Genomic DNA, 17382 nt, shown 5'->3' with positions numbered 1-17382 from the left:
AAAGCAGGATGTATTTGGCATATTATGAATGCCCAGTAACTGTTTGAGTCATTCAACATGTGGCCTAATATGGTCATATAATAACACAAGGCAGTTTTAGAGACATAATTCTGGTTCAAGGTAGCGCTATTACTTCTTAGATAGGGCTGAGAATCCAACAGAGAATTATTTTTTGTTTATGCAGAGGCAAGGGCCAGGATTGTAGCAGCCCTGTGAAAGATAAATGGAGTTTTTCTCATATATATTGGTACCCAACCTCATTACACAGGGATTTGGCTGTTTAAGAAAGTGGAGTCTATTCATAAACCTTTATTATAAAGTACAGAAGAACAATATTCTCAAGTTATGTTTACTTAGGTTTTCCCCAGTGAGTGGTTCTTAATCTTTTTTGTCAATATTTGCCATCAGTTGTTGTTAATTCGTTATAATTATTATTTTCTTAGTATTTATTTTTTAGTTGTAGTTGGATACAATACCTTTATTTTATTTATTTTTATGTGGTGCTGAGGATCAAACCCAGGGCCTCGCACTTGCTAGGCGAGCGATCTACCGCTGAGCCACAACCCCAGCACTAATTCGTTATTATTAATGGATGTGTTCTTTGACGCTTCGGAAATCGTGCTCAATACGGGCCCCAAGTGTTCCTTTAAGCCTCAGGGAAGATGACTTAGGCTGAAGCCTGTACCCAAAGCCACACCCACTAAGAGTCCTTAAGAAACTTGGTGTGGCCTGGCGGAGACTCATCTGGGGCGGCCACGCGGTGCATTGGAATCCCGTGGCTCGAATTCCACCTTTCTCCGTGGGAGGCGCGTCCCTCCCTTCAGTGGGTCAACTCCGCGGGTCCACAGGCCCCGGGCCAGCTCCCTTTCCAGCGGAAGCTCCCGGCCTTCAGTCTAAACACCGCGTACCGAGCTCATTTGCATAAGGACGCGCGCGACGCCAGCCAGAGGGAGGGCGGGCGCGGCCGGGGAAGCGGCGCGCGCGCGCACCCTGACAGCTCGGCCCTGCTCGCTCACTGGCTCGTTCCCGGCTTCCGAGCACAGCATGGCGGTCAAGGTGACTCCAACTCTCTGCTGCTGCCTTTATTGCATAAGAGACATTCCAAGGGCCCTGCCTGCAGCCCCCCAGCTCTCTCAATTTCCTTCTTTGCGTAGTTATTAGATAGCGCGTCCTAGGGCTCCAGCTTGCGGGTGGGAGAGCTGATGGGCAAGGATCCGGAGGAAGAGGATGCCCGGCTGGGGGAGGGGAAAGAGGAGGGATTGTGAGTTGGAGGGGTTGTGAGGACCACTGGTCAACGAAGGAAGAGTAGTGTGTCCTGCCCTAGGTCCATGGGATTGTGAGCTCGGAGTTGAAGAGCATCGGAAAGGGAGTGGGAGGAAGTGGCAAGTAAAGCCGGGGATACCTAGGGCATCCGTGTATTGCGGTGGGGGAGGGGGTGAGTACTGAGTAATTTGGGGCCTCAATACTGCGGAGAGCAATGGTTGACATTTGCGTTGGAGGTTGCAGGATGTTGAAAGCATTTGTACTGGTGGCAGCTCTTTTAGGTTTTAGGTTAGATGGGGAACTAGAGGGGCGCTGAGATCTTTGTTATTATTTCTTTCCAATGGGAAGAAAGGCTGCTAATCCATGCCATTAATTTAGGTGTTTTGACTATCCTGTTGCTCCACTCTTGCAGGCCTCTTGATTTCAAGGTTGGTGGTTGCTACTGTGTTGTGGAGTAAAATAAAGAGTGATATTCATTTTCTTCCCTTTTCAGTTCAGAGGAAGCACTGTGTGTAATTTGCTATATCCCAGGCTATTCACACCCGCCTTTCCACTCTGTAGTGACAGATCTCAAATTTGACAGTTGTTATCAGCAGTTAGGGCTTTTGGGTTGTTTTAGACTAAATGCCCTTATAAAAGATAAGAGCATTGATTGTTAGCAGTTGTGAACTCTAATCTGGAGATTGTGTGACCTTTAGTGAAGCATTAACTAGCTTTTTTTCTTTTCTTTTTTTTTCCTTACAGGTGCAGACAACTAAGCGAGGTGATCCTCATGAGTTAAGAAACATATTCCTACAGGTAAATTATGTAATTCATGTTTCATTGAAAAAACAAAAAGGTGTAATCAGTAGTTCATTTGAAGCCTTAACGCTGAGGAATATTCTATTTTCATGTATTCTTACATTGCTAGACAATATAATTTATTTTTCTCTTGTTGATGTTTGACTGAGGGTTTTCCTTTATATTAAGGGTTGTTAAGATATTTTCCTCAGGCCTTAAATCGGGCATCTGTAATCCTAGTTACTTGGGAGGCTGAGACAGTAGAATTACCTGGATGACATAGGGAGACGTTGTCTTTAAAAAAGAAAAAAAAACTGATGTGATTCTGCAATCTGTGTATGGGGTGAAGGTGGGAGTTCATAACCCACTTGAATCAAAGTGTGGAATATGATATGTCAAGAAATTTGTAATGTTTTGAACAACCCACAATAAAAAATTAAAAATAAAAAAAAAAGAAAAAAGAAAAAAAAATCCTTAAATTAATGTTGTTGTTGTTTTTTTTTAATATGACTTAAGCGGTGTAAAAGTAGACTAAAAAGAACTTCCAGCTTCTCCTAAGTACTGAGGCTAATTAAAAAATTCAAAATGTATAGGCATTCTTATATAGGTATAGTGACTAATTCTTCTTTGAAAGCTGCATGTTTTATAAAGTTTTTCTACTTAAAAACAATCCTCCATGTAATTAATTACAGATATAAGGCTACTGTAGGTATTCTTAATTTGTGTGTTTTCCCCCTCTACTTATTTATATTGTATCATAGGCCTTTGGAGGTTTTATTCCAAAATGTTGTCTTGCCAGGTGCAGTGAGTGGTACATGCCTGTAATCCCAGTGATTGGGAGGCTGAGGTAGGAGGATTACAAATTCAAAGCCAGCTCAGCAACTTAGTGAGACCCTTTCTCAAAAAATAAAAAAGGGCTGGGGAGGAGCTGGAGCTGGGGCTCAGCAGTAGCACTCTTGCCTGGCATGTGTGAGGCACTGGGTTTGATTTTCAGTACTGCATATAAATAAATAAAAATAATAAAGGTCTATCAACAACTAAAAAAAATAAAAAAGTTCTGGGGATGTGGTTCAGTGGAAAATCACCTCTGGATTCAATCTCTGGTACCTAAAAACAAAACAAAAAGTTGCTGCCTAAAATTCTTGCAAGGATCTACCTTAACTTTTGCTAAGCTTTTAGGATCAGAGACTTGTCTGTAGAATTAAAAGGAAAAAAAAAAAAAAAGGTAGGCTTAGTTTTTTGTTTTGCTTTCTTAATTTCAAAAATTTCCTATGTAGGAAATTAAGCTTAAGAAGTAAATGTAAAGGGAAAGAAGCTAGTGTGTGTTTTTTTTAAATATTGTATTTTTTTCTGAAATCTTCTTTTGAGAATTTCTATTCTGGATCTGGGTTCTTGTGTAGACACTTTAACCTTGGACAGATTCCTGCTGGGTATTATTTTCCTCTGTAAAATGAAAGGTGACCTCCAAGGTTCCTTCCAATTCCAAAAGTCTGTGATTCTATATTAGGAACAGATTCTAACATACTCTGATGTGCCTGGAATAGATGACATTTTTATCTGAGACATGTGGTTTACTTAAACTATTGTTGGGAAAGAGACTGCATAGATGACCATCCATATGTATAGTTCATGAAGAAGAATTAGTAAAGGCTGGGGATGTAGCTCAGTGATAGAATATAATATACTTGCCTAGCATGTGCCCTGGGTTTGATCATCACACTGAAAAACAGTTAGGAAAAATGAGAATATTAAATTTTATAAAATATACTAAGGGAAGTATCTTTTCTAGAACAAAAATAATTGTGATATAATTGCTCCATTTGTGGCCTGAAATTTTTATTTTTCACAAGTATTCTTGAGAATACCCAAAATTATATCAGTATTAACATAGCATATAATTATACTCGATGTTTTATGAGGAATTCCTATGATATCGTTACTTTTATTTTCTAGATTAGAATAGTGTGGAGGAAATCAGTTAGAATGTTGCATGATGTACTGAAAAGAGCATTGGTTAAGGTAATTCCCAGGTCCACATCTACCTGGCTGTTGTTGAATGCTTAGAATAATTATCTAAGCTTTTTGAGTTTTATCTTCTCATGTGAGATTCAGTGGGCCATAACGGAATTGGAATTGAGGTTCTTCCAGCTTTAAAAATTGTGTAGGGGTAAAAAATCTGTGATTCTATATTGATTGTTTTTGTTTTTGAAGAGTGGTGTTGGTGGTGGTTGTGATGATGGGAGGGCTTGAAGCTACAAAGAGAGAGGCCAGGACTCAGCCTACCTCTTTGACAACTTTTAAATCTTACTTTTTCATTTAATGTTTTGCATATACTGTCACTATCTTTTTACATATTATATTGCAATACTGGGGATCAAATCTAGGGCCTCAGGCATGCTACGCAAGCACCCTGCCAGTGAGCCTTACCAGTCCCTTACAAAGTATTTTGATGTTGACTCTAATTTTATTTTCATACTGATAATTTGTAGAATTTATAACTGCATATGTAGCCCTAAGCATAAAGCATTGTCTCAAGCATTATTAATAAATAAGATCATGAAGACATTTATCTTCAGGAAAGCTAAAACTGCAAGGAAGATAAAATATAGCCAGTTGGATCAACAGAAGGACAGTTCCAAGTATTATATTAGGCAACTTTCAAGTATTTTTCCAAAAAAAATATTTATTACACATGCATATATGTTCTATTAATATTTTAGATTTAATAGAAGACAAAAATACATGCTAACTATGTATTTCTTTAGCACTTAAAATATTTACCCAGCAGATTGAGGACTATTTTCTATGTGCTGTGCACTTGTATTCTATTATTCATTAATAAATACTAAATAGATTAATTGAAGCAGAGAATTGAGCTAGGTCATGAATGATGATGGGCATGTGGTTGGACTAGCCTCTCTCTGAGGCCTATTTCATCTCTGTTTGGGGTTGAAGCTATTGAGAATAGTGAAGGCAAATGCAAAGCCTGTGGTAGAGCAATCAGACTGGCTTGCCTAGAACAGAGTAGCCATACAATGATGACAGTGGTTAAGAGATACTGATCATTTAGAGTGTGCTGTACATTGACCCAGTACTCTAAGGATGGTATGTTAATTTTCATAACTTCTGAGGTTTAGTGTTCTTGTTATGTAGATGAAGTTAAATGACTTTGTTAATGTCCCTTAGTTTATAAGTGGTAGAGACCAGAGTTCAAATCAAACTACAGAACCTATAATCTTAACCCTTATACTATACTTGCATGTAAGATTCTGAAATGTGATGATTTTTGAAAGATAGGCATGTCAGGGACTAATGGCAACTTTGTTAAGAAGTTAAAAAAAAAAAACCTGGTTATTTAGGTGATGAAATAAAAAAGTGCCTTTATGCTATAACTACCTAGAACAGTTGGCAAGGAGTTTGGATTTGAAACAGTAGGGAGGCACTGTGGGTTTCTGAGTGGGCAAATTGAAGTGGTGAATTCTGGCAGCTCTTTGTGTATGTTGGATAAAATGTAGAGAGATTGGAAGTAAGTGAGGCGATCAGCTAAGAGGCTATTGAAATAATACATGTGGGAGATAATGACCTAGAGTGGCTGATGACTGGGTAATGGAAAGGAAGGACAATACCAGGGACTTTGTAAGGGAAGAATCTATTGATTTGGTATTATATATGGAAGTAAAGAAGAAATAGTGTACCTGGAATTTTTTAAGATAGGTGTTAGTTTATTAGGCATTTATTTGGGGATTTTTTTTGTGGGATTGCTAAATAAATGTGACCCATTAAGTTAAAGTCAGGTTTGAACAGATACAAATTTATACAGGTGATAGATGAATCCTTGTAGTTATGAGAGTTAAATGTGAAATAAGCAGGACAGGATCAAAAGCTGATTTATACACAATGTTCATAATTGAAGTAGGAAGGAGGTGGAGGAGAACTAGGGATAATAGTCCCATGAAAGTTTAAGGTTGGAGTTTCACAAAAAATGTTAAATCAAAGGTTAACATATAAATTGTTATCAGTATGGTTTGGTTTTGGTAAGATTTGGGATTATTTGAGTTTAGGGCCATTTCAACTAAAGGCTACAGAGTACACCTACAAAAATGCGAAGTTATATGCCATGTATGTATTATATGTCAAAATACATTATACTGTCATGTATAATTAAAAAAAAGAAAAAAGACTACGGAGAAGATTTAATTTTAAATTTTAGAATATAGTTGAAAGCTCTGTAAAATTGAGATCTGTGATAATAACCGTCTAACTTCATACTAGTATGGCTCAAAACTCCTTTGTTGTGTAAAACAATTATATGTTCCTTTTTGAAAGTACAGATGTATTCATGTTTAGTGGAATTATATATAGGTCTGTGAGGAGGGCTTTGTAAGAGTAAAACATTTTTATAGAGAAATGAGAAATAGGTTCATTTTTTTTTCTGTGTTCTTTATTGCTTCTCAAAATTTGATGAGCTATGTTTTCTTTCTTTCTTTTTTTTTTTTGTGGTGCTGGGGATCAAACCCAGCATCTTGAGCATGCTAGGCAAGCACACTGCCACTGAACTACACCCACAGCCCACAGGCCTTTTTCAAATTTTATTTAGAGACAGAAACTTGCTAAGTTGCCCAGACTGGCCTTGAACTTGCAATCCTCCCGTCTTAGACACTGTAGTAACTGGGATTATGGACATGGGCCACTGTGCCCAGCCAATAAACTGTATTTTCTGTTAGTTAAAAAAAAAAAAAAAAAAAAAATTACTAGGATTCTGCTTTTTCCCAGTGTACCCCGAACCCCCAAGTTCATGCAACTGGAGCACAAAAAATGAATTCTTATGTGTTCTACTGTGCTATAATTTTACAACCAGTTGTCAAACTAACATTTTACTATTACTACCCTTAAAACTGTCATTTTTTGATTTATCTCTTTCTTCTTTTACCTTTTTCACCCACACACTATCGTTGACCTAGTTTTGCTACATCAGAAGTATACAATAGCAAAAGGATACAATAGAAGCAGTGAAGATGCAGGGGAGGTAGGGACAACAGAAATGTGACAGGCTGTTTGTTATAAGCCTGACAAATTTCAGAATGAACGGTTGATCTTGTCTGTGCTTTCTGGCAAAGTAGATTTTTAAAAACTCTTCAGTGAATGATTTTTTAAGATTTCTTAAACTTTTTTTTAAATAGATAGACTTTCTGTTGTTCATTTATTAGTGTTATATGGTAAAAGCAACACTTTAAGATGGTACAACTATATATACCAGACCAAAAATTTAAATGAAAGATAGAATTCAAATATTTTGATTCTGTTCTTTTATTCACTAGCACCAATGTAACAGTGAAGATCATATCCCATATAAAGTTATGAAAATGCATTTTTTTTCTTTCTTGTTTATTTAAAGATTAAGTAGGAAGGAGATGATGCTAATATAAAGCAAAGAACGTTTTCTCTTTAGGGTTTTTATGATGACATAATTATTAGTGGAAATAAATGAACTCTTATATTGTCAATATTTGTTTACATACTGTACATTTACTTATGTTTGGCTGTAGGATGAAGTTTAGAAGGAAATTAAGCAGAGCTTTTTAACCAGGGGATTCTTTCTCTTTATTGACATATACATTAGGGCTACCTTCTCAAAAGTTTGGGATGTATGCCTTAATGTTAGAGTTACAAAAAGATTATCAAGTATAAAAGGATGATAATATCTACAGAGGCCAAATGTGGAGGAAAAGGGACTCTTATACAGTATTTGTGGAAACAAAAGACTCTTTTTAAAGCAATCTGGCAATAGTTTAAAATAAAAAGTAAATATGCTGGCTATGTATCTTAGAGGTAGAGTGCTTGCCTAGCATGTGGGAAGCTCTGGGTGCAATCTGCAGGATAGCAAAGAAATAAAGAAAAAAACATAATTTGAACAAAGAAATCTTCTTCTTAGAATTTTTAAACATTTTATTCTAATTTGTTATATGTGACAACAGAATGCATTACAATTCATATTACACATATAGAGCACAATTTTTCATATCTCTGGTTGTATACAAAGTATATTCACACCATTCTTTTTTTTTTTTTTTTAAGAGAGAGAGATTTTTAATTTTTATTTTTTAGTTTTTGGCGGACACAACATCTTTGTTTGTATGTGGTGCTGAGGATCGAACCCGGGTCGCATGCATGCCAGGCGAGCGCGCTACCGCTTGAGCCACATCCCCGGCCCCACACCATTCTTGTTTTCATACATGTTTCCTAGAATATTTATCCCAGAGAAATAAACATGCATATAAGAATATGTGCATTGTTAATTGCAACAATCATTTTTTTTCTCAAAAAAGAAACAAATGCTATTAGGGGAGGATGATAGAAAAATTGTGGAATAAGTATACTATGGAGATGCAGATACTACCAAGAATGAAACCTATTGCTGCTGATTTAGAGGAATTTTTAATGTACTAGTAAGTAAGAAAATATGAAAAGAAGCATGTGTAGCATGATTTTGTTTTGTGAAGCAAAAAAAAAAAAATATATATATATATATAATATATATTTTTTAATATCTTTTATTTATTTTTATGTGGTGCTGAGGACTGAACCCAGTGCCTCACATGTACAAGGCGGGCGTCTCTACCACTGAGCTACAGCCCCAGCCCTTTATATGTTTTTAGTATGTATTTTTGCATATATATGTTTGTGTTTGATTTAATGAGCATTGAGAATGGTATGGAAGGAGATATAGTAGGTCATTAACTTGTTTGAGAGAAAAATAGGAAAATAAAAATAGTCTGAATGTTTGTATATTAAGGTTTGAGCAAATTAAAAAGTAAGAACTTGTTAATTCAAAACTTGAAGCTCATACAGGGCTTCTCAGCATAAACTGGTTTTATTAGCCATTCCAGATAAGGGTTTTTGTCAATTCTTTAGAATATAGGAATTGAGGATGATAACTTTTAGCTTTATTTAAGGAAGTACTGGTAAACTATATAGTGTTCTTATTTATTTTTATTTTTTTAGTGTTAGGCATTGGGGCTGGGGTTGTGGCTCAAAAATATGGTGGAGCGCTTGCCCAGCATATGTGGGTTTGATCCTTAGCACCACATAAAAAATAAATAAATAAATAAAATAAAGATATTATGTCCATCTACAACTAAAAAAATATTTTTTTTTAAAGAGAGAGAGAGAGAGAATTTTTTTTTTAAATATTTATTTTTTAGTTCTTGGCGGACACAACATCTTTGTTGGTATGTGGTGCTGAGGATCGAACCCGGGCCGCACACATGCCAGGCGAGCGTGCTACCGCTTGAGCCACATCCCCAGCCCTAAAAAAATATTTTTAAAAAAGTGTTAGGCATTAAGGTCAGATTAGCACTATAGTGAAACTTTATCCTTAAATCATTTAAAAAGGATTGAGAAATTATTGATAAGAAATTTAGTGTTATTATTAAATGCTCTGTTATATTCTACTACCAATCAGTATTTTTTTTTATCTTTTTTTTTTTTTTTACTGTACTGAAATTTAACCTAAGGGTACTTTACTACTGAGCTATATCCCCAAACTTTTTAATATTGAGATATGGTCTTGCTAGCCTCAACTTGTTTTCCTCCTGCCTCAGCCTACAGAGTTACTGGGATTATAGACATGCTCCACCGTGCCCAGCCCTAATCAATACATTACATTTTAATTGTCTATATGTGCCATGCTATATACTGTGTAAAGGCCTACCTTTATGGAGATAAGATAGAGGAATTCAGTGATGATTAGGATAAGAAAGAGGAGTTCAGTGAAGAGAGGTCCTCATGTTGGAGGAGTGAGGCTAAAAGGATAACAATAGATTGTGACAAATACAGTAAGAAAATAAACAGAATGATGAAAGGTTCTATTTTTCAATATTTTGCAAGAGGGTGGTCAGTAAGGCCCCCGAGGAAGTGAAGTTAGAGTTGAGAATTGAAAGGTTAAGTAAAGGTGGGGTGATGGAGAGACTTCCAGATGACTCACATATGCACAGGCTTAGAAGTAGAAAAGCTTTTGGTATGTTTAACAAATAGAAAGGAGGCCAGAGAGCCAAAAGCATCGGTGAGTGAGGGGGCTGACTGGTTAGAGATTAAGTAGAAGGAGCCACATCAAGTAGGACCTTGTGAATAGGCCATGAAGAAGAGTTTGGATTTTTTTTCTAGGAGCAGCATGGAAACCACTGGAGGACTTTTGTCTTTCCTTTTGGAAGTAGAATGATTGAACTTGTAATTTAAATAGATCAAATAATATATAAACTGTTTCTTTTACATTTCTGTGCTTTCTTTTGGATGACTGATTTATGGAGTGTGAGTCTATCCATTTAATTTCCTCCTAGCTACATAGTTTTCCTAGAATGTGTTAACTGGATGCAATTCTTTTCCTTCATGAGGCAGCAGAATGTAGCTGGAGCCTCCATGGACTTTGTAGTCTAACCTGGATTTGAATCCTCATTTGACTCCTTTTTTATAGTGTGGTGTCAGGTGTTTGCATTTGGAGTCTGTTTTCTCATCTGTCTTATAAGGGATACTACAACTAGCACAAAGGAATGTAACAAAGATTGAACAAAGTGTTATGTAATCTACGCCCAACACACGGGGAACCAAATAAAAGCTAGTTTTGTTGTCTGTCTGTTTTGGTACCAGGGATTGAACCCAGAGGCACTCGGCTAAGCCACATCCCCAGCCCTTTTTAATCTTTTGAAATAGGGTCTCACTAAGTTTCTTAGGGCCTGGCTAAATTGCTGAGGCTGGCTTTGAACTTTCAATCCTCCTGAGCTGCTGGAATTACAGGTATGCGCCACCTCACCCAGTCAAAGCTAGTTTTTTTGTCCTTTTTCTTCTTTTCCAAGTTGAGGTGAGGATTCCTCCTCCACCCTCCTGAGTAGCATCTGTGTCCCTTGTTTCCCCCGCAGCTAATGCTGGACATAATAAAGCAACTAAGATGTTAATATGTGTTTATGATTTTGTACACATATTCAATTAATCACATTCTTGAGACATGCAGCCAAAGACCTTCACAAATCTCTGTATTCAGAAATATCAACACAAGAGGTAATTTCTCCCAATGCTGTAAGGTTTTGAGAAGAGATATAGCTATAGTGTAAAGCTGGAAGACTTGAGAGACTGTGGCAGGTGTTTGCAGAGTTTTCTTCTGAACCTTCAGTTGCCTAGTCAGGACCCAAAAAGGAATAGTCTAACCATAAGCTCTGAAATACCAAGACATAGACCTGAAAGACTTATGATTCATTCTTTACATATGTCACTTTTTCTTCTTTTTAATTACTATCTTCCTGTTCTGTCTAGCTCTTGCTTAGTAGTGTGGAAATGTCTGAAAACATCTTCCCCTGAACTTGCTATGGCCAGCATTAGGCTTCCAGAACTGGAAGAAACACATTTTTGGGCTTCACACATGTTAGGCAGTGTACCACAGAGCTACATTCTCAGTCTTTCTTTCCTAATTTCTAGAATAAGTCTAGGAATTATTCTTTCCCACCCCCACCCTAAAGCATGTACCAGAGAGATGCAGTTGTCTCATTAGCTAGATTTTGGTTTGAAATCTCACTCCTGGAACTGATGAGTAAGCCCCACTTGAATCACTTGTATAAATCAAGAGTGGGGGAAGGAGGCATATTTTAAAGGAAAATTAGCATGCAGTTACCCAGAAGGGGCAGGGAAATATGGGCAGGTTAAAAACAAGAAATGTGGAGGTACCACATAGAGGAGATTGGAAAACCTAGGATCCTGGAGATGGCTCAGGGAAGGTGGGAGACAGAGAAGAGAAGAGGCTTTTCATCACCAAATCAATGTTACTATATTCAGTAGCTCTTTTTCTAGCACTGCTTTCATATTACCTGCAAAAATACTTTAACAACTACCCAAAATTAAGACCTCTAAAGAAGAAATGTTTTCTCACCCTTTCTTTCTTTAGGTATCTCTACTCTTCTTTCTACTAGTGGTCTTCCTCTCCTAAACCTCATTCTTGCCTGCTCCTTCCCTTCTTCTGGTCCCTGGCTCGATATTTTGTTGTTGTTGTTGTAGATGGATACAATGCCTTTATTTTACTTATTTATTTTTATGTGGTGCTGAGGATCGAACCTAGTGCCTCACAACTGCTAGGCAAGCACTTTACCACTGAGCCACAGCCACAGACCCCTGGCTCAATATTTTGAACAGCTCTGTTCAATACAGATTGCTAAGTGATTGTCCTACTAGGAGCCAGGTACAGTTTAAGGGGCTAGAGGTATGAAGTTGAATAAGACATCCTGGTTCTTAAAGGACTTATATTCTAGATTCATTTAAATTACATAATCATGCATCAATATTTGTTTTTTCTTCTGAAATGAGGTCTCACTGTGCTTTCCAGGCTGGTCTCAAACTCCTGGGCTCAAGTGATCCTCCTGCCTCAGCCTCCTGTGTAGCTATGACTGCAGGCATGTACAACATCCAACTCACATCCAACTCATTACAATTAAAAAAAAAAATGAGAACATTCTGAAAAGGCTGAAGGCTTGAAGTTCTTTCTGAACTCTCCAAAATCCCAGCATTTCCCTGCTATCTAAGAAGTAATTGTTATTTTTAGTTAGTTGTGTTTCTTTCTGATCTTCTTCTGTGCATGTACTTAGAAAATATAGGGTTTGTGGTTTTTAAGAACTTAAGTGATAATAGCTAATGCTTACTGGGTCATTGTTATGTATTAGACACTATATTAAGTGTTTTATACAAACATTGTATTTAGTCCTCAGAGCAATTCAATAATTTAGATACTATTAGTATTCCCATTTTATTTATTTATTTATTTTCCAGTGCTAGGGATTGAACCCAGACCTCATGCATGCTAGGCAAGTATGTTACCACAGAGCTACATCCCTGGCCCAACAATTTATTTTTTCTTTCTTCTTTCCTCTTTTTTTGTATTGGTAGTTTAAAATTTTGAGACAGGGTCTCACTAAGTTGCTGAGGATATGGTTAAATTGCTGAGGCTGGTCTTGAATTTGCAATCCTCCTGCATCAGTCTCCTGAGTAGCTGGGATTATAGGCCTGAGCCATTGTGCCTGTCTTATTTCTGTTTTTTTTTTTTTTTTTGGGGGGGGGTGATGGGGATTTAACACAGGGCCTCACACAGGGTGCGCACTTGCTCTACCACTAAGCTCAACCCATAGCTATAGTATTCCTTTACACATGAGGAAACTGCTCTACAGAGTTAAGTAACTTGCTCAAGTTACATAGTAAATGGAGGAAACTTGCTTTATGTATTTTAAGGCACTGTTGTTTTGTTTGTTTTTGTTTTTTACTTTATATTATTTGGAGATACAGGTAGGTGTTAGTATATACAGAATCATCCCAATTTTTTCTTAGCTTTAAAAAAACTTTTACTATGGAAGCCAGGTGGGTGGTGCACGCCTGTAATCCCAGCTGTTTGGGAGGCTGAGACAGGAGGACTGTGAGTTCAAAGCCAGCTTCAGCAACGGCAAGGTGCTAAGCAACTCAGGGAGACCTTGTCTCTAAATAAAATACAAAATAGGGCTGGGGATGTGGCTCAGTGGTTGAATGTCTTTGAGTTCAATCCCCAGTAGCCACCCTTACCCCGCAGAAATACACAACTTTTACTATGGAAAATGTTATATACAAATTTATAGGAAATAGTATAATGAATCACCATTTATTGTCACTAAGCTTCACCAATTATCATGGCTAATCTTGCTCCCTTTATATTGCAGCCCCACTGACTTATTTTGAAGCGGTTCCCAGACATTACATTCTTGCATCTATAAATATTTAAGTATGTATCTTTAAAGAAAGGACTCTGAAAAACCAAACCAATACTGTTAGCATACCTAGAAAAATTCTCTAATAGTCATCAATTTATTCATGATTGTTTCATATTTTTAAAATCACTTTATTAAAAACAAAAATATATCACCAGGTATAGTGGCACATGCCTATAATCCCAGCAGCACAGGAGGCTGATGCAGGAGGATCATAAGTTTGTAGCCAGCCTCAGCGACTTAGTAAGGCCCTAAGCAACTTGGAGAGACCGTGTCTCAAAAAAAAAAAAAAAAAAAAAAAAAGATAGGGCTGGGGATGTGGCTCAGTGGTTATGCACCCCTGGGTTTAATCCCTGGTACCCCAAACAGGGTACTGGCCAGGTGTATACACAGTGTTTGGTTGTTCTCTTACATCTTTTAGTACTTTGCATTCTCTACCAGGATAGAGGTCCTTCTTTCTCTATGGCAAAAATATTGGTATTTAATCAAGGCTTACCAACATTAAGGTATTCTGTTCCCCTATGAGCTGCACCTTGATTGTCAAAAGAGACACAGTTTGCCCAGGTTTATAAATTTATGTGTTCCTTGTTTGTTTCCATGGTTACTTAGACCAAGAGATTGAAGTATTTATTTAGAGAACAATATAAATTAATTATTCAATTTAATCTGCCTTGGGAAGCATTCTTGTCTCGGTCACTGGGTTCTCCTGGCTGATTATTTTATTTCCAAGGTTTTTGACCATTTTGAGGGAAAAATTGTTTTGGTAGCCCTACTTTATTATGGTAGCTTCAGTTGATTTCAGTGCTTAAAAGTGTTCTTGTTCCTCTTTACTTTGTTAGGAGTTGCATTGTCCAGTAGCTGGTGATAGAACTTGCTATAATGGAATTTTTTTTTTTTTAAGAGAGAGAGAAGAGAGAGAGAGAGAGAGAGAGAGAGAGAGAGAGAGAGAGGGAGAGAGAGGGAGAGAATTTTTAATATTTATTTTTTATTTTTTGGCGGATACAACATCTTTGTTTGTATGTGGTGCTGAGGATCGAATCCGGGCCGCACGCATGCCAGGCAAGCGCGCTACCACTTGAGCCACATCCCCAGCCCAATAATGGAAATTTTATAATAATAAAAGTACATATATCTTTTTATTTTTAATTTTTAGAAAAGTTTTCACTTATTTTTGAAAATAGATATGTTAAAGTAAAAAGAAAAATAAGCATGTAACATTTTCTGGAAGCATTTTGAGTAAGAAAGTTAAGGTTCTGAAGAATTTTCTTTGCAAAGTCAAATAGAAGTTTTTGTTTCTAGTGGATGTGAAATATGCAGCTGAAGTGCTAATTAAAACTAGATATAGGGCTGGGGTTGTGGCTCAGCGGTAGAGCGCTTGCCTAGCACGTGTGAGGCCCTGGGTTCGATCCTCAGTACCACATAAAAATAAATAAATAAATAAAGGTATTGTTTCCAACTACAACTAAAAAATAAATATTAAAAAAAATTCTTAAAAAAAAACAACAAAAAACCCCTAGATATATAAAACTGCTTTTCCCTAATGTATGTGTAATTGATTTTGATAACATGGCAATATTTTTATATTACTAATTCAAATTTGTTTTTAAAAATTAATATGGCTTAATGAAGTTAAAATTAAGTCAGTGTGGCCATATGTGTTTAAAATTATTTGTCTCTTTAAAATATTTATAATAGACTACACTTTCATTGTAATGAAGTCAAGAGGAATTCCATATTGTACTGTTGTAACAGGGTTTGTGTGTCAGGTCTGTTGTGATCTTTCCTCCTTACACAGAGTGCTTGTGTAGTGAAAGGTCATGCATTCCTGACTAAATTTGGCTTAGGTGGGAAGTTCAAGCAGTAATAGTGAAGGATAGCAAGAGAATTAGCTTCATGTGCTCAACTCTTGCTTTGGCACATATCGTCCTCTTTCATTGTTCATGTAATTCATTTTTCTATATGGGAAATGCTCTGTGTGATATCTACAGTTACTGAACTTTGAAACATTGTTGTTCAAATTACTGAAATTGAAAGGATGTTAAGATCTGAAAATGTCAGTTCATCTCAGTTGGAATGAAGTCATGAGAAATTGTTTTGACTCATATTACCACCACGTGTTGGATAAGCAGAGATAGCTGCATAGACCAGTTACAACCAATTTCCTGGTAAGTCTAGAAATACTGGAAGCTGACCTCCTAGGAACCTTGGTTTGGAGAGAAATGAAAAGGAAGAACAATAATGCCTTCATGGGAGTTATTGGGAAAAGCAAGGAGGGAAACTGATCATATGCTTTTCTATTTCTAAGCATTTTACAGTAACTATTTAATTATACATGTGTTTTACCATTTCCAAGATCTTCTTTTCCCTCACAACAGGACAGATATTTTTGCTTTTAATCCCTTCTTAGAGAAGAAACTGAAAGAAGTCGTATTTGTTTTGTTGAGACAGGGTTTTTGCTATGTTGCCCAGGCTGGTATGGAACTTCTGTGCTCAAGATTTCCTCCTGCCTCAGCATCCCAAGTAGCTGGGAATACAGGCTGCTGCTACTGCACCTGGCTAAGCCACATATTTTGTCCAAGAATTCTCAATGAGTTAATGGTACAGGAATTTAGAACCCAAGTTTCTAACCCTGATTTCAGTGTGCATCATGCCATCATTTCTGTGCTAGTTGGCAACATGAACTGTATTTTGCTGATCTTCAGCCCTGGTATCAGGCATAATGCCCACCATACAGTTTTATGCTTAATGCAAAATAATGTGAAAGATTTGATTTTATCAGATTTTTGGCTTAAAAAAATAATGTTTCTAGATATAGTACCTCAATTTTTGTATACATACTTGAAAATCCTTGTTCTTGATACACTGTTTAATTTTTTTTTTTTTTTTTAAGTAATCAGCTTTCTATTCACAACACATTGGAATTTTCCTTTATAGACTCTGGAATATCTTTTAGAAATATAAAACATCAAAGGACCTGTTTTGAACTGAATTCATTTAAACAGGTCATTTGTATCATTTGGACTTTAAAAAAAAAACTCATTCAAGTCATTGAATTAAGTTAATCTTTTCTTTTTTTTAATTTCTTAGTTGAAATGTAGAGTGATCTATAAGCTCTTCATAGGGTCTAGTTAATATTGCTTACATGTAATGTAGTTTGCCCACATTCTAAAAGTCATTTAAGGTTAAATTCAGTAAACTGCAAGGGAGTTAGCACTATCCAGTTTACTCCAGTCAGGAGAAGTCTTGATATCTTGATCTGTTGGCTTCATGGGCAAAACATTTCTACACAGCATGATCTTCTGATTTAGAGCTGCAGATCATTCACTGTCATTATCACATGTATCTGTATGTGAAACCCTGCCATTTTTTATGGACAATAATTTTGATTAAATGTATGAGGATTCTAATCTCTCATAAAATCCATTTTATTTCTCAAGGTTCAGAGTGCCAAGACTTTTTCAAGTATATGTGAACAATATTAATTTCAATTTAAATGTTTCTGGAAGTATCAATGTTGTGTAGGCACTTTTGCATTTTATATACTTCAAGTGGGTCTGGAAAAGTTTAAATGAGA

At 36.6% G+C, this 17382-nt stretch overlaps 1 protein-coding gene across 2 annotated transcripts in view; it reads left to right on the top strand.

The window, feature by feature from the left end:
- Window positions 1-17382, top strand: part of Slc25a12 (solute carrier family 25 member 12) — a 170514-nt gene that overhangs the window by 85290 nt on the left and 67842 nt on the right. Inside the window, exons 1-2 of one of the 2 annotated variants that reach the window (XM_046447385.2) lie at window positions 955-1056; window positions 2008-2061. In XM_046447385.2, coding sequence (XP_046303341.1) covers window positions 1045-1056; window positions 2008-2061 — 66 coding nt within the window. In that variant the 5' untranslated portion in view covers window positions 955-1044. Of the gene's footprint in view, window positions 1-954; window positions 1057-2007; window positions 2062-17382 lie in introns of those variants that run through there. The other variant, XM_058580186.1, reaches the window with a different exon arrangement.

Source organism: Marmota monax, unplaced genomic scaffold (genome assembly GCF_021218885.2).
Source record: "Marmota monax isolate L192 unplaced genomic scaffold, Marmota_monax_Labrador192_F-V1.1 WCK01_AAM20220418_F8-fsc00007, whole genome shotgun sequence".
NCBI lineage: Eukaryota > Metazoa > Chordata > Mammalia > Rodentia > Sciuridae > Marmota > Marmota monax.
Note: the sequence above shows the minus strand (reverse complement) of the source record. Positions and strands in the feature narration are given on the sequence as shown.